Genomic DNA, 24161 nt, shown 5'->3' with positions numbered 1-24161 from the left:
GATGGGTGCTTAAGCTAGGACAAATGTTCGGCACAACATCGTGGGCCGAAGGGCCTGTTCTGTGCTGTATTGTTCTATGTTCTAAGAGTCAAAAAGCGTGTTAAAAGATGGTGAAATAAACCAAGCAACAATTTTGTAACAGGTTGCAATTTTTTAATCAATGTTTTTACATACTGGCCTAAACAATTCTATAAAAACACAGTCAATCTGTGGAGAGTGGTTTATCTTATGTAACTGTTTTATTCATATTATGTAAGGTTGATTTAAATCTTAAAAAGATACCTAGTAGTCAAATATGTTTTTTTCAGGTCATATAGAAATATAGAAACTATAAATAAAATAGGTTTATAAAGCGAATTGTAAATCCATCTCAGTTCAAGTTTTGGATAATATTTAATAGCGCAAAATTTGCAATTGTAATGACGGTACGACTGTCGGTGTCAGCAATATTATCTTGTAAAACTGACTAACTTCCGGCACACTTGCTGTCAGTGACCGTCTGCATTTCCATGGGTTGCACTATTCCAGTCTTCACTAATGAAGTTAAAAATCACACAACACCAAGTTATAGTCCAACAGGTTTAATTGGAAGCACTAGCTTTCAGAGCGCCACCCACCTGATGAAGGAGCAGCACTCTGAAAGCTAATGCTTCCAATTAAACCTGTTGGAGTATAACCTGGTTTTGTGTGATTTTTAACTTTGTACACCCCAGTCCAACACCAGCACCTCCAAATCTTCACTAATGAAAGTAACATAGAATTCTTGGTATGACATGAATTTTCTTTTTTTTATACATTACTTCCTCTGCAAAAAACACTAGAAAATTCAACCCTGTTGAATAAAGAGTAACTTAAAACCAGGTACAAACTACAATCTAACAACTTTTCTGTCCTAAAAACTAAAGTTTAAGTCTGGAGTCACATTCCCCCCAACAGGATTTTAAAATTCCAGGATTTTTAGCATTATAAAGTACTTTAAGTTTGTTTATAATATCTCTGCTTCTTCCTTGGACGCTAATTTCCCAGTCTTGATTTCAACTTCTGTAAATTAATTAACAAGTGAAGGATACTCAGTATTTGTCACTTTCTGATTTGCAGTCCATTCAATTTCTTAAATTGAGCAGTTGATCAACCTTCCTGATGGCTCCAGGGCCTGCAGGAACTTTGTTATTATAAAGTCAGTGGTAAATAGCATTTAGTGGTAAAATCCAGGCTCATTTCAAAATTCCAAAGCATCCACAAATAATTTTTAAACTTATGGCTATTAGTACAAGTTAAATAAATAATTCCCTATGAAGCCATTAATTTGTTATTAGTTTGATTACAATGCTGTCATGAGGCACAATAACTGGATCCAATTTTACCATCTGATTTAAGCTACATTTATATAGATACAGCTCCCCTAAAAGTAACTTCCTAATGATGATTGGGAGGAAATTTGTTTAAAAAAAGTCAAAAAGGGGTTAAAATATGGGTTTTCTCCGGATTTTGTCTTTTCCATCTGCAAACTGACTTGTACAAGGCTCGAACTTCTTCCTTCTTTGCCTGGTATATAGGCAAGTAGTAGATTTGGGGTTCCAGCTAAAATGACTGACATGTATCGATAGAAAGCACTGGGTACTGGTAAAGTTAATGAAGCCTGACCCATGTGGCAATTTCTACCATGACACTTTGCAGCAGAGGGTAATTTTCAGTGAAACTGCCATGAAGTCAGTCAATCAATCATTTAGTACAGTGTAGTTAGATGGACAGCAACAACTTGGGCTGGGCAGGGGAAAGATGATGGTGCCTGCTCCTGAGGCCATTCACTCCAAGCCAGCCACATCCTCCTCTCGCTGTCCTTTTCTCTTGCTTCTTTTTTTTCTTTTCTTCATCTTTTGACATCATGGGAAAAGTGGAGCGGTGTCAGCTCCAGTTGTGGCAGTACCCAAAGCAATGACTCCTGGGCACGGTAGGTCCAAAACGTGGACTTATTGACTCAGTGCGTCTTCGACTGCACTAATGGCAGCACCCAGAGCAGGGGACTTGTGGACTCGGTGGGTCTTCAGCTGCATTGGTGGTGCCGCCCAGAGCAGGGGACCCGTGGACTAGGTGGGTCTTCGGCTGCATTGGTGGTGCCGCCCAGAGCAGAGGACTCATGGACTCGGTGCATCTTCAGCGTCACTGGTGGCAGTGCTCAGAGCAGGCGACTTGTGGACTTGGTGCATCTTCAGCGTCACTGGTGGCAGTTCCCAGGCAGGGACCCGTGGAGTCGGTGCATCTTCAGCTGAATTGGTGGCAGCGCCCAGAGCAGGGGAGTCGTAGACTTGGTGGGTCTTCGGCTGCATTAGTGGCAGCACCTAGCGTGGGAATTTCTGGCTGCGGTAGGCCTGAAGCGTGGACTTGGCGGGTCATCACCTGTAGCAGGTCTTCAGCTGCGGAGGCGGTGATGCCCGGAGAATCCATTTTTGGTAGCAGCGGGTTGTCAGCAGCAGCGACTGGAGCGGGAACAACTTGTAGTGGCAACAGGTCACTGCAGTGGATGCGGTGCCTAGAGAGGGGATTCCTGGCAGCCCTGAAACCTTGAACCGTGGACTCTTGGCAGGGCCATTATTGCTGTACATGGAGCAGGGACTCCTTGAGGTGCAGGACACCTTGCAGGAGCTGTGGAGCCGTGTTGGAAGACCCCTTGTACAGCAGATGAACTCTATTTATGTGATTTGATAGAATCCCTACAATGTGGAAACAGGCCATTTGGCCCAACAGGGTCCACAGCAACCCTCCAAAGAGTATTCCACCCAGACCGATTCCCCTACCCTATTACTCTACATTTCCCCTAACTAATGCATCTACCTAACCTACACATCACTGAACACTACAGGCAATTTAGCATGGACAATTTACCAAACTTGCAGATCTGAACTGTGGGATGAAACCAGAGCACCCGGAGGAAACTCACGCAGACATGGGGAGAACGTGCAAACTCTACATAGACAGACAGTCACCTGAAGCTGGGATCAAACCCGATTCCTGAAGAAGGGCTTATGCCCGAAATGTCGATTCTCCTGCTCCTTGGATGCTGCCTGACCTGCTGCGCTTTTCCAGCAACACATTTTTCCGCTCTGATGCCCAGCATCTGCAGTCCTCACTTTCTCCCACCTTTTTAACTTATTTTTATAACTCAAAATGGTGATGCATTGTGGCAACAAAACACTTTACAATGTATCTTTCTCAATTATATGACAATAAATAACTCATTCAGTCAATGACAGCAAATGGATATTAACTTGCAATACCTGGCTCATATTTCATAGCTCTGGCATCTTCAAAGACTTGGAGGATAAAATTCAGGTAATTAGGTGCTGAAACCCTGTTTGAACATAAGAGGTGGGTTAAAGTGCAGGGACCTTTAGAAAGTCGAAAAGCTGGATTTTTGAGCATTTTCCAGAAAACTGTGAGGTCACCAGAATGCTTTATTGGGGAAAAAGGTTCTGAGCATACCATTTAGAGCTACACAGAAAAAATGGCATTATAATTGAAGATTGCTATCATTTTGTACAGTAGTGCTGGGGAAAATTAAAGATTAAGATCACAAGTATTTGCTTAAACTCTAAACCTTCAGAAGTTAAAATGGTAAAACTATCTCACCACGTTTTAAGTCATACCTTTCTTTAGTATTTAAAGGGCAACATACTTAAATACTGAAAGTCAGCACAACTATTAAATAAATCTGTTAAAATTGTAGCGATGCAGTTTAAAAAAACATTTTATTTGTGATTTTAAAAAAAGGGATACAAATCCAAATTAACATGGAAGATGGTAAAAATGCAAAGCATCCAAAAATACACTTGAAAGAAGAGATTTGATGAAGAGACCCACTTGAAATAGGGGCTTTTTCATCTTCAATATTCATTTCAACTTTCACCTTGTGTATTTTGTTTCTAGTTAAGTTGGCTTTTTTCTCACCAGACACTGTACTCCATTCTTGGGTCAGGTGTTTTGTTGTGTTGCTTTGAATTATCACATTTTTCTAAAATGTTACATGAAGGACTCAATATATATAACGGCTATTATTACTGTGTCATGGCCAACTATTAGTTCCACCTAAAACTTATCTTAAAGATTCTGATTCAAATTTAGGTACATCAGAATACACACAGACTGCTTAAAATCAACCAGTACTCTGCCTAGTCTGCAATTTAATGGCTGTTGTTTTTAAAGGAGGAAAAACATTTTCTTTAGTATGTTTGTATTACTGCACTGGTCAGAATACCCTTTCAGTTGGGTTCTAAGATCTTTTTAAAAATTAAATAAGGACTGTACTCAATATATAGTGAAATCAGCCCAATATATAGTGAAATCAGCCCAAGTACCTACCTGAGTTACTGCAGGGGTTCAGACAAAATTCATGTTCCATGCTGACTCCAAGGAGTGCCATGCCAATTTTGTTGAATATTTTAAAGTGGTTAACTGGATCACATTAAGGAGAAGGATCCAGGTTGACTTTATGATGAACAAATCATATGTTTGACAGCTCAACTTGGCATCACACATGACACCAAGGTTGTAAACAGCTCTGTTAGCCTGACTGGACAATGGAACTAGTGGCAACTGTACCCCTACTGCACTTGTATAATACATTTGTCATCTCCAAGCACTGGGGAACAGACCCAGTGGTGAAAACAATTAGCTTCAGTAAATAAGGATTACGTGAGTTGACTCGTTGCAATGTCCGAAGATAGACTTTTTACAAGAGTTCAAAATCTTTGGGTCTTTGAAATGCAGACTTTGTGTCAGAGAAAGATCATGACTAAGAACCCCCTCTACCTTCACAAACTCCAAAGAAATAATGCAAACAATTTCACCAGATATGGGTAACCTAAATCTAAAGACTAAAATGCATTCCCACTACATTTCAGTTTGAACTGCTTTGAGCCAAACAGAAAATATCTTGCAATGTCAGGAAGATTAGAAGAACTTTTGTGAGCAAGATCAGAAGACCATACAATGTGGATGCAGAACTAGGCCATTCAGCTCAACAGTTCTGCTCCACGATTCAAACATGGTTAACATGTTTCTCAATCACATTCTCCTGCCTTCTACCTGTAACCTTTGATCCCCTTAACAATCAAGAACTTATCAATCTTAAATATACTCGATGACTTGACCTCACAGCTCACTACGGCAATGAGTTATATAGCTTAACCACCCTCTGTCTGAAGAAATTCCTCTTCACCTCAGTTCTAAAGGGTTGCGCCTTCACCATGAAACTGTGTGCTCAGGTTCTAATCTCTCCTACTATTGGAAACATCTTCTCCATGTCCACTCTATCTAGGCTTCTCAGTATTCTGTAAGTTTCAATTATATCTGCCCTCATCCTTCTAAACTCCATCGAGTACAGGCCCCCAACTGCTCCTCACAGGACGAGTTCTTCACCCCTCGGGTCATTCTTGTAAACCTCCTCTGGATTCCCACCAAGACCAGCACGTCCTCTGTTAGATAAGAGGCCCACATGCGGTCTGGCCAGAGCCTTATACAGCTCAGCAGTACATCCCTTCCCTTGTATTCTAGCCCACTTGAAATTAATGCTAACATTGCATTTGCTTTGTAGCTGCCAACTGAACCTGCATGTTAGCAGAATTCTGAACTCGGACTCCCAAATCCCTGTGCATTGGGTTCAATGGTTAGCACTGCTGTCTCACAGCACCAGGAACCCGGGTTCGATTCCAGCCTCGGGCAAGTGTCTGTGTGGAGCTTGCACATTCCCCCAGTGTCTGCCTGGGTTTCCTCCTGGTGCTCCGGTTTTCTACCACAATCCAAAAGATGTGCAGGTTAGGTGAATTGGCCATACTAAATTGCCCATAGTGTAGGTTATTAGATTAGATTAGATTCCCTACAGCGTGGAAACAGGCCCTAGTGTCTGCCTGGGTTTCCTCCTGGTGCTCCGGTTTTCTACCACAATCCAAAAGATGTGCAGGTTAGGTGAATTGGCCATACTAAATTACCCATAGTGTAGGTTATTAGATTAGATTCCCTACAGTGTGGAAACAGGCCCTTCAGCCCAACAAGTCCACACCGACCCTCCAAACAGTAACCCACCCAGACCCATTCCCCTGCATCTGACACTACGGGCAATTCAGCATGGCCAATTGACCTAACCTGCACATCTTTGGACTGTGGGAGGAAACCGGAGCACCCAGAGGAAACCCACGCAGAAACAGGGAGATTTAGTCAGGCGTAAATACAGGTTATGGGAATGGGTCTGGGTGGGTTACTCTTCAGAGGGTCGGTGTGGACTTGTTGGGTCGAAGGGCCTGTTTCAAACTGTAGGGATTCTAAATTCTAAAAAGAAATTCATGCATCCGAAGCCTTTCTCTTACTAAATAGTCTGCTCCTCTATTCTTCTTACCAAAGTGCATAACCTCACACTTTCCCGCATACTAATTCATCTGTCACTTCTTTGGCCACTCTCCTAGCCTATCCAAGTCCTTCTGCAACCTCCCTGCTTCCTCAACACTACCTGCGTCCTCCTCCCCCCAACTTACCTTTGTCATCTGCAAATTTAGTAACAATGCCCTCACTATTTATAACGTAAATAGTTGTGGTCCCAACACTGACCTCTGTGTAACTCCATGGCTGCCATCCTGTAAAGATGCCTTCATCTCAATTTTCTGCTATCTGCCACTTAGCTAATCCTTTATCCTTGCCAGCACCTTTCCCCTAATATCATGGGCTCTCATCTTATTTAGCAGCCTCCTGTGCAACACCTTGTTAAAGGCATTCTGGAAATCCAAGTAGATCATATCCACTGGTTCTCCTTTGTCTAACTTGCTCATTACCTCCTCAAAGAATTCTAATGGATTTGTCATGCATGGCCCCTGTCCCTTGACAAAACCGTGCTGTTTTATCATGCACTTTCAAGTATTCCACAATCTCATCCTTAATAAGAATGGACTCTAATATCTTACAAATTACCAAGCTCAGGCTAAATGGACTATAGTTTCCTGTCTTCTACCTCACATCTTTCTTAAACAGAAGTTTTCATTAACCATTGTCCAGTCCTCTGGGAATTTTCCTGACTCCAGCGATTCCTGAAAGGTCACCACCAATGCCTCTCCAATTTCCTCAGCAATCTCCTTCAAAACCCAAGGCGTAGTTCATCTAGCCCAGGTGATTTACCCACCCTCAGATGTTTCAGATTACTGAGTATCTTTCCTTTAATGATGGCCACTGCACTACACTCACATTCACCAGTCTTTCAGCACACTTCCAACCTTTCCCTGTTAGGGACAAATCAATTTCATCCCTGAACTGCCAATGGGTTCCAAAGATTGCTACTTTGTTTCAGGAGCAGGTCCAGTGGATAGGAGCTCCTGATCCACCACAAAACCATGGAATTCCCACTTGTGGACCAAAGCAGAATGTTTCTCTCCTTCACTGAATACAAATATTTAAAAGGGCCTCCTAAAAGCTTACACCACAAACTCTTGTTTAGTTTCCACAAGACTCAGTTCATAGCAATTGTTCAGACACAGTACTGTACCTTCCGGATCTTCAGGTTTCCGAACCTTTTCCCACTCTTCCTGTCTTCGTTTGCGTCTTTCATCTAATTCAGCTTCAGTTACAAATCGTCTTTTAATGAGGCTATCTTCATCCATGCTTCAAGGCGAGACTGTAATACACGAATTTGATGATTTTATCTACTATTGAGCAAGCTCAAGTTTTTTGCCAAAAACACACACTTACATTTCAAGAAAAATTGAATAGTACATCATGCAAATACCAATACAGAATTGTGCCAGTGCTCTTCTTTCTAAATTCCGACAAAGAATTCAAGATCAGTTACCTACTGGCTGCAAGTCTTCAAATTGTTTTTTCAGTGATGGACTACTTTCTCAGTGAATCTGACTGCTTTTTCTACTTTATGCATCAAGAACATAAAGGAGGATCTATAACATAGTGAAATGGAGTGGAGATGAAATAAGTAGCAGTACAATGGTACAAGGCAAAAGTAGTCAGAAATGACAAAAGATGTTTCAAGAAAAGTCAGCAGAACTGTCACCAATAATTGCCTTCCAATAAAATGGGGCAGAGATTACATAATGAATTGTTGAGCCCAATGTCAAGCATCAAATCAAAAGCTGTATTGGTGTTCCTTGGACCAATGCTGAGTTTCATTACAACAGATGCAAGCAGAAGAGAGAGGTCAAACTGGGGTCAGGGTTGACAATTCAAATTAAGGAAATGCAGCATGTGGTTAAGTAAAGGAGTATAAAAGCCATGACTTTTCCACCTCTCTCTTCAGCTCCAAAGAGCCATATTGGTATTGTAACATTAACTCAGTTTCTACTCTCACAGGTGATGCCAGACTTGTTTTCATGAAAGATGACCTTGCTCAGCTTCACCATTTTCTGATTTCCTTCCTGTTTGATCAGACACCTGTCACAATTCTGCATCTTTCCTCAGTATTTATCCCCGATTCCAGTCAATGTCACGTGGATTTCAATCAAATTCCCAACCAACATGTTTCAGATGCACCCATTGTTACAGATAGGTCCAAAATATTCAACATGCCTTGCTCCAGTGTGTTTTTTGTTGTTTTCATTTATTGGCATTTTTATTGTCCATTCCTAATTTCCCTTTGTGTTGCCCAAGGGCAGTTAAGAGTCGATTGAATTGTTGTAGGTCTGGAGTCACATGTAGACCAGATTAGGTAAGGCTGACAGATTTCTTTCCTCAAAGGACTTAAGTGGACAAGATGGGTTTTCATATTACCCATTGAGTCAGCTTCTTAACTCCAAACCCTTTTTTTGTTTTTAAATTCAATTTCACCATCTGCCAGAGCAGGAATCCAAACCTTCTCCTCGGAATTTTAACCTGGGGCTTTGGATTACTTGTCCAGTGGCATTACCACAGCACCGCCATTCCTGCCACATCCTGAACAACACAATGCTATTACATGCAACCTTGGAGCCCTCCCTCCAGCAGGACCAACTCACTATCTCAAAACTGGGTGCAGATAATGTCATTCTTTGCACTTTTTCTTTCCAAGTATCAAGGATGACAGTATCCAAGTGTTGTTTAAACCTATGTTGCACCAGATCATTCTTCCCTTTAATTTTCATATGACCAATCTTACCCCTCACCATCTTCTTACAATCCTTTCTGATTCATCCTTCTGTGACCAAACAATGGGTTCCCAGCAAATCCACAGCTTCATCAACATACACATCTCGTCAAATGGTGTCAGAGCACAGTATGATACTGAGCTCTTCTCCCATCATATATTTCAATGTCCACTTCTTTAGCAAGGGTCTTACCCTTCACCCATGCATAGCAAACCCTTCCTCCCACCTTTTGAATTGTTGTTCCACCTGTGCACCACTCTCCAGCCTCTTACCCACTTCTGAATGTTGTCACAGAAAACTGATGCCCTGACATGGTCCAACTCAAATTCTCTCATTAAAAGAAAAGCACTGCAGATCTATTAATCAGAAACAAAAACAGAAGTTGCTAGAAAAGCTCAACAGTCTGGCAGGATCTGTGAAGAGAAATCAGAGTTCATGTTTCAGGTCCCATGACCCTTTCTCAGAGGAAGTCAGTGATTTCATTTTCTCTGAAAGTCTTACTTCCATGTAACCAAGGGATACAATCCACAATCCGCAAACAAAGCTGCTATCTGCAATCCAAGATCCACAAACATTATTCTGGCCTGTTCTTACCCCTGGGAAATGATATCTTTTAATCTCCAATCTACTTTTCCCCCACGTCCACTCTCTTCGCATCAACTCCAAGGCTTTTTTTAATGTTCTTCACTAGTTTTGCAGTTTCCATTTTCCTGATCCTAACTGTCTGACTTTCACCCTGGCCACCCAACTCCTTTACATCGAACCTAACCAAGACAATTTGGGAGCTGTCTTCTTCCATATACAGGGTTCAACAGTCTCCATCCAGTAGCACCCACTTCTGCCTGACAGAACTTTTTGTCATACTGAATAGCTTCTCCTATGACAACTTGATGCATCCAGATAGAATACGTATAGCTGCATCATTGTACGTGTTGCATCGAGTATGGCAACTGCTCTGCTCAGGACCATAGAAACTCCAGAAAGATGTGAACACAGGCCAGTCAATCACGCAAGCCAGCCAACCTTCCATCCATTGACTCCATCTACTTCTCGCTGCCTTGGAAACGCAGCCAACAATGCCACCCCATCCCAGTTATAATCTCATCCAACCTTTTCTGTCAGGCAGAAGATATAAAAGCTTAAACACACATACCCACAGGTTCAAGAACAGCTTCTTCCCCACTGTTATTAGCCTTCTGAATGGACCTCTCAAATTTCAAATCTAATGTTGATCTTGCTTGTTGAGCAACTTCTTTGTGGCCGTAACACTGTATTCCTCACTCTGTTCTATCACCCTATGATGCCTGTATGTTATGGTCTGATTGTACTGCATGCAAAACAAAACTTTTCACTATATGTAGGTACATGTGACAATAATTAATCCAAAAAAAAAATTCCCTCCAAATAAAAGTGTTTAAGCAAAACTCCAGGTGGGAACCAGGTTTGCCATTTTCTGTGGGATATCTGGAACGTATCGGGTACTGAATTGCTCATTTCCTCCGTTAACCTTTTCCAATATACCGATGACTGTATCGATACCATTTCTGCTCTCATTACAAAAGCAGAAATTGCATCATTCTTGCATCCAGTTACTAGCCCTCCCAAATCTTCACATGTACATAGCAGACATTCCCTTTTTTTGTGTTGTAGATCTCTATGACCATCTTCTACCTCGACTCCATTTTCTCACCCCATTTCCTACATCCCTTGCCTCCTGACAGATTAAAGAAATTACCTACCACAGCTTTGAACAATGGAAAATATACAATTCTCTGAAGAAAATAATTCCAACATTTGAAGCCTCAACTAACTTTAAATCCATTTTGCTTTACCTGGAAATTGTGGTAATAATAATTGGAAGACTGCTTGCAGATCTAGTTAATTATTCTGCTCAATTTAAAGATACTTCAGAGTGTCACTTTAAAAATAACTTTCTCCCAGTGTTTTTACACCTCGTACCTATAGACTTGCTTTGTTGTACAAGAGCTCAATGTTCGACTTATTTTATACTTGCTAGAATTCAAGATAGTCTCCTGGAACACCAGGGCTGGACAAAAGCTTTACACAAGCTAATAATCGTTATACACCATTCAGCGCATTTGCAGAGTGTTCCTGGCAGCTTTTATAGTTTCTTTTCAAAATGCCTAATGTTTTTTGTCAGTTATTCACATTGATTTTACAATGCTTTATTCCTGTACAACAAAGACAAATTTTGACTTAATAAAATTAGAAAATTCAACCAACATTACCCAAGGAAAATATTTCTTCATATCACTGTTGATTGTCAGAGCGTGTTGTGCAAAAAAAGCTGCTACTTTTCCTATGTTACAACAGTGACTCCACCTGAAAAGTAGCTTCTTTGCTTGTGAAATATTTGAGGATTGCCTCAAAAGTGCTCAGAGAAATGGCAATAAATGTGCTGCAAAGACTTTAAAGATTTGAGAAAGCAAACACGCCTGGGCTTGTTCTGAAACCATTAAACATTTATGATCTGGGAAGTGCAGCTCAGTTTAAACACATAACCAATACTGACAGAATCCTCTCCTACAGGGCGGAATAAGATTCATAGCTCCAAAATAATAGACAAATAATAACAAAATAATAGGCATCAGCTGAAACTAACGCAAAACTATTGAAGTATATTGACTGTGGTACAATTTTTCCGACAGTGCACTGGTTATAATAACTGAGTGAAAATGCTGCAGCCAAAGAGGATGCCAAGAAAATAGCTCCGTACTGGGGTGATGAGGGGAAAAAGGAAAATAGAAAGCAAAGAATACAACTCAATCCAGGCAGACTTCATACCCTCAGAAGATAATTTTATACAAAAGGAAACAAACAAAAAGAGAAAGAGGTTGACATCATCAATATAAATTATCACCAAGGGAAATTTGCATTGCAAGTTGAAACAAATTTTAAAAACTAAATTAATATTAATGTGGTACAGGCTGACATTTAAGCAAAATTAAAACTTAAATCTCAATGGAGAGGAACAAAAATTCCAATTACTTTTATCAATGCTTAATTCGTTATGGATATGAAGGTTGAGAATGATCATATTTTGCACGTTACATTCATTAATTTAAATTAGATTTAAAACAGCCTACACTGATCAAACTTCAGATGTAAGGGGCTGCAAACAGAATGCCAATTATCTTTCTGGCTCTAATGTCACTCATGTACTAAAACACCTCACATCATCAAGAAATGCAAAAGCACCAAAACCAATTACTTCTGCAATCTGTCAAATGCCTTTTTTACTCCATTCTCACTTGCGAGTGATTCGTTTGAGAACTATACTGGAGGTAAAGCTTCACAGATATAAAAGGGAGATTTAAGAATAGTAACTGGGTAATAAAAGTTTTTGAAAATAAAAAAAAAGACTGATTCCAGAGGTTGCCAAAGTCTTACCAGACTGTAGGGCTATTCTCTCATGAGAGCAAGAGACAGAGTGAGAGTGAGACAGCGAGCAAGAAAGCCAGAGCCAGAGACAGCGAAAGACACAACGAGAGCGAGCAAGCGAGAGCAATAGCATGAGCGAGAGTGAAAGAGCAAGAGCGAGAGAGCGCGAGAGAACGAGATGACCGGCAGTAGTTTAACTGGAGAGTCACCACGTTTCAGGTAAAGGGATAGGTTGAGAAGGAGGAAGTCTTTCATGGCAACCTCAACCGGTGAGGGAATTGAACCCACACTCCTGACATCACGCTCTTTGCAAACCAGCCATTCAACCAACTGAGCTAACTGAAATTGGGAAATGCCACATATTTGACTTCACATGAAATGGTACCAGCAACTACCTAGGATTCCAATTTAGAGCAATTCTAATTTATGCACGGATAGCATAACTCAGTCCACCACTAAACTACTGCAACCTCCTTTTTTCCTAAGGTTATGAGTTTTCCAATCATTTTACTGTTCAAGTCCCAAAGTTTAAGCATGTCATCTAAACTGACACTCAGTGTAACATTGAAGGAGCCACTGGAAATGTCAATGATGCTTATTTTTGTTTGAGATTTTAATCAATGTTTTGTCTAATTCCTCAGGTAGATGCAAAAGAACCCATGACACTACTCAAGTCAGAGTGGGGACTGAGACAAGGGAATTCTTCCATTCCCTAACAATGTTTGTTCCAAAATCGGCATCACTAAAATAAATTATCTGGTTATTTGTCTCATTGCTGTCTGTGGCACCTTTCAGCATACAAACTGGCTACTGCATTTTCCTACACAACAATTCTTCAAAGGGTAGTTTGGTGCCTGAAGATACCATGTCTCATAACCTCAGGTATGGAGCAGTCAGGTCCAAATCAACACTGAGCTTAACTTGGTCACTTTCAGCTCTTTAAAGCCCCTCACTATAAGTGATTGCCAACCTCTGATGAGGTGCTGAACCCAACTGACACTAGAGTTCTTGAAATATACTACTGGCTGTGATTTAACATTCATTTCTCTGGTTACAATCTTTCCTGATTTCATGGCCATTCATAGATCAAACTATGACTAACAAGAAGGGGAAGTCCTAAGTGAAATACTACAATAAAAAAACTTTCAAATCTTTAAGTTTACCTGCAATCACTTTTCTCTCTCTTCTCTGCTCCATTATTTTATGTTATTGCATGCATGACTCCCCAAAAGCGTGCCTAAGTTCTCATTAATGTTACTCTGAAATGCCTGCTACATGATAGTGGTCACCCAAGCAAATTATTTTCTTAATCATCTTGGCTCAAAGGGATACATGCTTTGATTACACCTAATTACTGCAACTGCAAAATATCTTATTTTTACTTAAATGCAACAATTTCCTTATATTTGTGTTTCTAAGGTAAGGAAATAATCCACGTTTAAAAAGTTCTTTGAAAATAAAAATCTGATTCCAGAGGTTCTGATGGATCAGAATAAATAGATGGAAAGTATTATTTCTAGGATACTTATTCAGCACTCACCATTATTTAAAGACTACGTCTTAAACACAAGTCAGGAAAAGGGCCACACATCTCATTCACTAGTGCCGATCCTATATCTTCAGACCCAATCAGACCATTTATCTCACCTTCTTCCACTGCAGGATTCATTTGACTATATTTGGATACCTTATTGAAGTCACTGTTTACAGAACAGTTCTATATATCACTGCGCCAATGATTAATCAAAGTTGAGCATTTTGATCTTTCTTTTTATAGAAAGGTCTATTGGTTCTAATCCAATGCAGCACACTCTCCCTTCAAAGATACAGGTTATTGATTCTTTCATTAATACATAAAACTCAATATGTTTTGAGGAAATAGGTCAAATTACATTAATTGATAGACTCACAAAGAATGGCTAATGTCTTGAACACATTTTGATGGACTTTCCAAAAATTTTGCAGTGCCTCTTCTTAAGATGTAAGTTCCAGAGCTCTACATATGTTCAACTATTCTATGTATTCATATCAATAGATCCATTTAGAAGCTATGACATAATTTCAATATTAAATAATTGAAGATTTTTATCCAGAATAGAATCATAGAATCCTTAGTGTGGAAACAGGCCATTCAGCCCTCAAAGAGCATCCCACCCAAACCTATCCCTGTAACTCTGCATTTCCCATGGCTAACTCACCCACGGGGCAATTTTAGCATGGCTAATCCACCTAACTTGTACATCTTTAGACGGTGGGAGGAACCCAGAGCACTCAGAGGAAACCCACAGACATGGGGAGAATGTGCAAACTCCACACAAAGAGTTGCCCAAGGGTGGAATCAAACCCAAGTCCCTGGTCCTGTGAGGCAATAGTGCTAACCACTGAGCCATGCTGTCCCCTTACATTTTTAACTGTATCCATCCTTATTACTGCCAAATGGGTCACCCTCAAAGTCAAGTATTTTTAAACTTCGATGCAACTCCTTCCTGCCTTCAAATTCACAATCATTGACCCTACCCAGCCACTTGATCATCATTCTTAAATAATTCAATAAATTAGCTTATTTTTATTAAATATTCAATTCTCTTTTACAATAAGCGTGAATACTTTTCTGCTCAATGTCAAAGTAATGGCTTCTATTTTCTAAGATTGTGTTTGACTTTTTAACATCAGGTCTTTTTCAATCTTCTGCTACTGTTCATGTATTAATGAGCCCCAGCTTTCTTCAATTTTTCTTCAATTCATTGTTAATATTTAGTTACATTTCATCTCTTGTGTCTTGAGCATCCTTAAGCATTTCAGATTTTCAAAAAGATGTTTTATAACAGATCTGTAAATTCCTAACTCATCCTGGAAGCACTTCCAACGTTAGTATCAAATCTGTGGGATATCGTTCCTCCCTTTTCAACAAAGTAAGAGTAAGGAACCTACACTCCTATGACATTTGTAATGCAGACATTTACTCATAGCAGTCATGAAATTGCAATTATCACTCATTTCTTTGAGCAAAGTCATTTCAAAAGGAAAAATACCGAAAACCAACTCTTGCTTTCACAAACTCTCAGTAATGGCACTGCAATGTGAACAACACGTTTGCAATATAGTAACATTTATATTGTACCAGCAATCTAAATAGTAAGTGAATTTCATCAAGCAACTAGATTTCTACCTCATCAGGAGAAAAGTCATAGCTATCTACCTACATGCAAATAGTTTAGAGGTACTCACCTTAAGACAAAGTGTTGATAAATGATTGCTATGTTTCAAATTTTCAATCCCACAAGCAAATTAAATACTCTCAAGAAAAGGCAGTCATCATTTAGATACAGAATTAGCTTAAGGTAAATCCAATTAGAGTATAACAATGTACACTTAATGTATCATTTTTTTTAAAAGCCAGCAGAGATTTCACAATCTATTGTCTAACACTGTTAACTTAAAATCTAATAAAACATCTTTGGACATGAATTTTTAACCACTAAGAAATTATAGGTTCTTTTATGTGACCTGGGCAAATTCAGTGTGGGTGGTCTGTAAGTATTAGCACAATTTTTGACGAATTAGACTTCTTCAATGGCGCCATTCAATCCGAAACATATACTTCAACATTTCTCACTAAACATATGCCTTAAAAATCTCTCCAATGCAAACAGTCAGATGTAACAATGAGAATTTAGCTGTCAATCCCATTTCTGACAGTACTCAGAACAATGCTAACTCAGAGTTAATCTTCAAAATATAGTTTTAAAAATTATTTACAATTTTTATAGAAATTAGGCTCAAATTTTAGATGGATAGTTTTCTTGTACACTTTAGTGAACAAAGTGTACAGAGTTATTTTCTGTTTACTACTTCATCAGTATCTAGTTGCAGACTTTATTTGATTCCAGTGGATTCCGTGTTTGTAGCACATCAGGTGATTGATTAAGGCTTTTGATGGTTATCTGCTACTCCAGTTATCTTATGGCCACAACTACATTTTTCATAGTTTTGAAATTTTTTCAAGTCAATTACAGGCCAAAGCATTGCTTGCAATTTGAAACTTTCTCCACAAATCTCTCCATGCCTGTGCTCTGCTAACATCCTCATTCATGTCATTCTCAGCTCAACGCTCGACTACTCCCAGCAGTTTCCCGACTAGTCTACCACATTCGCAACATGCATCAACAATTTGGATGCGGATTTCAAATGTAATGTTTCCAAGTTTGGCGACAATACAATATTGGGTCAGATTGAGTGGCGAGATGTAAAGGTGTTTAAGACAAGTTGAGAGAATGGGCAAATGCATGACTAATGCAGTATAAAGTGGGTAAGTGTGAAGTTGTCCACTTTGGTTGGAAAAACAGTATTATTTAAGTAGCAACAGATTGGGAAATCAGAGGCTTTATACACCAGTCACTGAAAACAAGCATGCAGGTATAAGAAGCAAACAGTTAGGAAGGTAAATAGTATGTTGGCCTTCATTGCAAGAGGGCTCAAGTATGGATGCTTACAAGTCTTCCTTCAGCTGTACAGGACCTTCATCTACATAAAACATTATAGAACATAACAGTGCAGTACAGGCCCTTCGGCCCTCGATGTTGCGCCGACCTGTCATACCAATCTGAAGCCCATCCAACCCACACTATTCCATGTACGTCCATATGCTTGTCCAATGATGACTTAAATATACTTAAAGTTGGCGAACCTACTACCGTTGCAGGCAAAGCATTCTATACCCTTATTACTCTCCGAGTTGTCTGTGAGTTGTGAGACTACATCTGGGCTACTGTGAGCAGTTGTAGTCTCCCTACCTGAGAAAAAAATTGAACGTTTCACAGATGGAATGCAGCAAATGTTCACAAAGCTGTGCCCAGAGGTGGTAGGTTTGTCCAATAAGGAGAGATTAGGTCAACTGTGTTTGTATTAACTGGAGTTTAAATGACTGAGGTGGGATTTTATGGATTAATATAAACTTCTGAAAGGGCTAGACCAGCTGGATACAGGGAGGATATTTCCAGAACAAGGAGTCACAACCTCAGGATAAAGTCAGGCCATTTCGCACTGAGATGAGAAGAAATTTCAAAGGGTAATGGCCCTGCGGAATTCTCTAGCACAGAAGGCTGTGGTGACCAAGTCACCGAATATACTCAAAGAAAGAAATTGATAGAGTTCGAGAGGTTAAAAGTGTCAAAGGATGTGGGAAGAGAGCAGGAGCATGGCTATTAGATATAGGATCAGCCCTGATCATGTTGAATGGCAGAGTGGACTCAATTAGCTAAATGTCCTGCTCTCCCTCCTATTTTCTATGTTTCTATCTCTCAAAACTAATCTCCTGATTAGTCCTCAAAGCTTTGATAGTTTTCCTTGTGAAACATCACCTTACACAAAAGTTGCAATACAAACCACCTTTACTGCAGTCAAAGTATTCCGATAACCACACACTGTTGGTGTAGTGTTGACCTGCTGGCAAATAAATCTCTTTGATGATGATGTTTACATCTCATGTACAAGTTAAAAGACAAGATAGCTTTTGTTCTCTGGCTTGAGACCCAGTAGGGAATTTTACTATCTGCCTCTAATCCAAAGAACAAATCATACTGTAAACCAAGGGTGAAGCTCATTCAATGTGGGGGACATGATTTAATGGAGGGACATGATTTAATGGAGAGCTAATAACCAAGACCTCTGTCATTGAAAGCTAGGAAGAGCAGCTACTGATCACAGCACTTATGCACTCTGCAACAGTAACACTGAGATCTTCCACAGCATTTCTATCATAAGGCGTTCTTCTGGAGTACAATTTCCTCTATTAAACCCATAATCAAAAGACTGTGTCTAGAGCTCTCATTCTGGTACACAGGTAATAGCTCCAAGTTCATGTCTCTCTTACCAATCAATACTCGAGTAGAAAAAAAGAACATCATGAATTTTAATTGATACGACCAGTACAATTTCTGTTCACACACACTTACAAGAATGTCCCACAAGTTCACTTCAGGAAATGACACATCAAAGTACAATAAGTTCTGTCTCTCAACCAAACATCCAAGGCAGAATTTGTTGTTCCAGACTATCTCCCTGTAGACCTTTGACTGTCCTATGCTGAGTGATTTGAATTGTTAAAAGAATCTCTTTTAAAAAATGATGGAAAATTTTTGAAGATTCAAGCGTTGGACTTCTCCAGAATTACTAAACATTGCAAACAACTGGGTTATTGGGCAGAACAATTCTAAACTTCTGCCCAGCCACAAACAAGACATATGAATGGTCACAGCATTCCACCCAAACTTCTCTTTCAGACTCCTCAGCTTCATGGAAAACATAAGATTGATGTTAAAAATATAATTTTTTTTTAGCTTTTGTTCTGTATTTTAATGGTAGATGTTGCAACCTGTACATGCACACTTTCTTAGATGTCATAGTCTCTCTAAACATTTTCCTTGGATAGGAAGATTGCTTTGGTCATCGAATTCAGTTCTGATTTATGAAATGTGAAATTACAGCCAAACCAGTCGCATGCAATCTGCACGTCTACAGGCAAAACACCTAATGTATAATTGAACCAAGGTGCATTTGACAAAAGTGTCTAAACAGGTACACACACTAATGGATCACTCACAGCTCACAATAAGTCAAACAAATTAATAAGGATGTTATCATCATGTGATGTGTAGTCTATAATAAAATTCTTCTGTCCACTCACAGACATGGAAGCTATTGATGTAAACTGTTCCGTCTATAAAGACACAGATCTCAGCGAAGCTAATATAGTTTGACCAGTGACAAAACAGTGCAATAAAAACATGGCAAGTTTACATAAGCACTTTTCATCATGGATGTGATGAAGGGAATTTATTATACAAATTTTAAAATTACATAAATGTATACTGTCTTTAATTTCTGGTCCATCTGTGCTCTAACTTCAAACCTTGTTATACCCAAAAAGTGTATTTGTTCTTCAATTGCCACATGGAACTCCTTAGGACATCCACAAGTATATAATAGTCTTGTTAAGAGCTCTGTGATACTGTGGTTATGTCCCTGCTTCTGAGCCAGAGGACTTAGGTTCAAGTCCCACTTTCTCCCGATGTGTGTAATATCTCTGAACAGGATTAGGAAAATATCTATGATATTTAATAAATAAAACAACAAAAACAGAAATTGCAGGAAAGACCCAGCAGGTCTGGCAGCATCTGTCAAGAGAAAACAGAATTAACATTTCAAGTCCTGTGATCCTTCTTCAGAACAATTCTGAAGGGTCACAGGAATCAAAACTAACTCTATTTTCTCTTCACAGATGCTGCCAGACCTGCTGAGTTTTGCCAGGAATTCCTGTTTTGGTTCTGTTCGCCAAGCTGGGAATGTGTGTTGCAGACGTGCTGCAACACAAATTCCCAGCTCGGCGAACAGAACCACAACAAACGAGCACCCGAGCTACAAATCTTCTCACAGACTTTGAATTCCTGTTTTTGTTTGTCTAGAATAATCTTGTTTATCTCCACTGACACTGCCAACAGAAAAAAATCCTCTCCCTGTATTTATTTACAATAACAAGTTTTTTGTATTGTTTTCCCTGCCTTTCCTTTCACCTTATCAATATCGTTGCCTCAAAACATTCTCTCTAAAGATTTTGATTCACTCCCCTGCATTCTCCATGACTCTTTGTTTTATTTCCCTTTTCAACCCCCACAAGATTTTGATACAGTTTTGTCCACATGTCTACTCAACCCCCACCTCAATTCTTTTAACAGCCTGACTTGTTGGGCCAAATGGCCTGTTTACACACTCTAGGGGTTCTATTATTCGATGATTCAATACTGCTTAGGAATGTAGTAACACAGATGATCAGCAGCATAGAAAATAAAAATGAGAATAATGAGAGAAGGGGCATCCAGAGATAAGGAAACAAGAGATTGGGGTTGGTATATCAGAAGCACTGGATTACAGCTGAGTGAAGTTCAAGACACTTGATGTGAGCCTGGTTAAGCTCAGTTTGGAAGAACAAACTCGACAGATCAGACATTAACACACTTTTTAAACTAAAAGATGCTGGAAATCAAACCAAAACAGAAATTGCTGGACAAACTCAGCAGGTCTGGCACCATCTATGGAGAGAAAGCAGAGTTAACATTTTGGGTCCAGTGACTGTTTTTTCCAGCAATTCATTTTTGTTTCAAAGTCTTTACTTTTTTGTAAAATGGGTTTTTTGCAACAGTTGGGGGTACTAGTTCCATTTTCAAAGTCAATTAATTGAAGGTCCAATTTGCATGGTGGAACAAGGTCTTGTGTACACGTAATGCTGAGATGGATAGATTCTTGATCAGTCAGGAAATCAAGAGTTCTGGGAAAGAGGCATGCAAGTGCATGTGAGGAATTTTACAGCAGCCATGGACCTACTGAAAGGCAGGGCAGGCTCGAGGGGCCGAACAGCCTACTGCTGCTCCTATATCTTATGACACAGAATGATCAATTACAGCTGAATTTCTTCCAAAACTATTTTTCACCTCAGTGTAAACACAGTAATTAGTATCAATTACCTCTAATCTCTTTCAATGGTAAAAACGTGTTATACACCATACAGTTTTATTGCCACACACAAAAACTCAGTTATAGCCCACCACATTAAACTCTTACCAACCACTGAATACAGTCACATCAAAAGGTGAATTTTATTTTCAAGATTGTCAAACATGTTTGGCAGATTCCCCAAATAAAGCAATAAAACAGCATGATGAGATTCAGTGACAATGTCGTATTGGAAAAGAATGTGACACAAAAGGCAAATCCATCAACTACCATCACCTCTTGACAATAAGAGATGACAATTTGCAAAATTTGGTTGGTGGTAATTAGGACATATAAAATTTGAGATGTGTGGTAAAATGTATTTGAAAGAAAACAGTCATCTAATACCACCTGGTGGATGAAGTATACTATTGCAAATTAAACTCATACCTAATATAGCTCTAACTCATTGGTTCACAGTACTAAAACCTGAAGCAAGCCATGATTGGGACATGATTTGGAGATGCCGGTGTTGGACTGGGGCGTACAAAGTTAAAAATCACACAACACCAGGTTATAGTGCAACAGGTTTAATTGGAAGCACACTAGCTTTCGGAGCGACGCTCCTTCATCAGGTGAAGGAGCGTCGTTCCGAAAGCTAGTGTGCTTCCAATTAAACCTGTTGGACTATACCTAGTGTTGTGCGATTTTTAACCATGATTGGGACAGATCTACTTTTTATCTCTCTGTTGAAGCAAACAGCTTTGCTTGTTCTAATTAGAACACATATTGTGTAATACCTATAACAGAAATGAATTGGATTGCAGCATTTCCATCTAGATGGTACCTCTGTCAAGAAGCTTATAGTGCTGCAGCAAAATTTAAATAAGTTATGGAAACAAGTACTTCACTTGTCAGACGATGATGGACACAGATTATTGTTATCTTATGCTGCAAATAACAGAGAGCAAGTCCATCCTATTGTGAAGGTAATCAATATTTTCCTGAGATGGGGCTTAGGAGCTGGTTTCAAAGACAGCCTATGGTCTGATACATTGCAAGCTTAATGTTTTGACAGGTTAATTAATACACCAATTAAGTCAACACTGTCCTCATCCAGAATGTAGAATTCAGCAAGTTGAGGTCAGGAGCAGGAAGCACCGAGGCAACTTGCTAAGACTGCTCCAGCTGGCATCAGAGACCAAGGGTAAGAACTACAGAAACAATCATCCCAACACCCACAAACGAAGTGACATTAGAACATTATTTCAACGAGCCACCACACACTGCAGCACAGAGGTGTGACAAAGAACAGAGGAAAATCATCTAGACTGGATTGAAACAGAATGGGTACCCAATGAACACAGTCCGCCAATTTCTCAGCAACAAACCCAAACAAGCAGACAAAACGCGTTCAGAAACCCTCGCCACTCTCCCCGACATCAAAGACGTCTAGGAAATGATTGCCAAATCCACCAACATACTAAAACAGCAGCTAATGAACTTGAAAGACCCTTAACAGACAACAAGCAAAACTAATGTCATTTACAAAATACCTTGCAAGGACTGTAACAAATACTACATTGGACAAACAGGCAGAAAACTAGCCACCAGGATACATGCACATCAACTAGCCACAAAAAGACATGACCGACTCTCACTAGTATCTTTATTTCCAGATGAGGAAGGACACCACTTCAACTGGGACAACGTATCCATTCTAGGACAAGCCAAACAGAGACATGTCTGAGAATTCCTGGAAGCATGGCATTCCAGCTAGAACTCTTATCAACAAACACATTGACTTGGATCCCATTTACCACCAGAGAAAAAAAAGGAAATGACATCACCAACCCAAAGAAACCTAAACACATAAATAAAAATGGGCCATACCACCAGACCTTCATCGGAGGCTCACTAGTGATGTTACCTAGTATGGTGGCAAAACGTCTGAAAATGAACCTTCCAGCTCGGCAAGCAAACTCACATCCAGAACCTGAGCTACAAATTTCCAAAAACTCACCGTCAAGGGTAAAACTCTGAAATGTGATTGTGTGCATGGTTTAGCAGCTCACTACCATAACCAGCATCCCCAGCCATCTATACTACCTTTAATACATCACCCTCTTGGTATGATCACCTAGATTTTAAAATGGCTTTGAAGAACAGCAAGGGAGTTACCCCTTCATTTCTCAATGAAGTCACAAAAGCAAATTATCTGATCACCATCACATTGCTGAGAAGACAACAGGAGCAGAAATACACCATCTGAGCACAGCTGATCAAAGATCATCAAGGCGGCCTTTGTGTAGAGCCACAGAAAATGGAGGAGATACTAAATGAGTATTTTGCATCAGTATTTACTGTGGAAAAGGATATGGAAGATATAGACTGTCGGGAAATACATGGTGATATCTTGCAGAATGTCCATATTACAGAGGAGGAAGTGCTGGATGTCTTGAAACGGGTAAAGGGGTTTAAATCCCCAGGATGCAAAATACTCATTTAGTATCTCCTCCATTTTCTGATCAGGTGTACCCTGGAACTCTGTGGGAAGCTAGAGAAATGATTACTGGGCCTCTTGCTGAGATATTTGTATCATCGATAGTCACAGGTGAGGTGCCGGAAGACTGGGGGTTGGCTAGCGTGGTGCCACTGTTTAAGAAGGGTGGTAAGGACAAACCAGGGAACTCTAGACCGGTGAGCCTGACGTCGATGGTGGGCAAGTTGTTGGAGGGAATCCTGAGGAACAGGATGTACATATATTTGGAAAGGCAAGGACTGATTACAGATAGTCAACATGGCTTTGTGCATGGGAAAGGTTACCTCAAGGTTACAACAGGATCTTGACCAGTTGGGCCAATGGGCTGACAAGTGGTAGATGGAGTTTAATTCAGATAAATGCGAGATGATGCATTTTGGGAAGGCAAATCTTCGCAGGACTTATACACTTAATGGTAAGGTCCTAGGGATTGTTGCTGAAAAAAGAGACCTTGGAGTGCAGGTTCATAGCTCCTTGAAAGTGGAGTCGCAGGTAGATAGGATGGTGAAGGAGGTGTTTGGTATGCTTTCCTTTATTGGTCAGAGTATTGAGTACAGGAGTTGGGACGTCATGTTGCGGCTGTACAGGACATTGGTTAGGCCACTGTTGGAATATTGCGTGCA

At 39.9% G+C, this 24161-nt stretch overlaps 1 protein-coding gene across 4 annotated transcripts in view; it reads right to left on the bottom strand.

The window, feature by feature from the left end:
• Positions 1–24161, bottom strand: part of psme3ip1 (proteasome activator subunit 3 interacting protein 1) — a 129620-nt gene that overhangs the window by 65379 nt on the left and 40080 nt on the right. For 2 of the 4 annotated variants that reach the window (XM_043707145.1, XM_043707148.1), the window contains exons 1-2: positions 7826–7928; positions 7523–7651 (exon numbers count right to left, since the gene is read on the bottom strand). In XM_043707145.1, coding sequence (XP_043563080.1) covers positions 7523–7637 — 115 coding nt within the window. In that variant the 5' untranslated portion in view covers positions 7638–7651; positions 7826–7928. Of the gene's footprint in view, positions 1–7522; positions 7652–7825; positions 7929–24161 lie in introns of those variants that run through there. The other 2 variants (XM_043707146.1, XM_043707147.1) reach the window with 2 other exon arrangements.

This window comes from Chiloscyllium plagiosum, chromosome 17 (genome assembly GCF_004010195.1).
Source record: "Chiloscyllium plagiosum isolate BGI_BamShark_2017 chromosome 17, ASM401019v2, whole genome shotgun sequence".
In the NCBI taxonomy this organism is placed as follows: domain Eukaryota; kingdom Metazoa; phylum Chordata; class Chondrichthyes; order Orectolobiformes; family Hemiscylliidae; genus Chiloscyllium; species Chiloscyllium plagiosum.
Note: the sequence above shows the minus strand (reverse complement) of the source record. Positions and strands in the feature narration are given on the sequence as shown.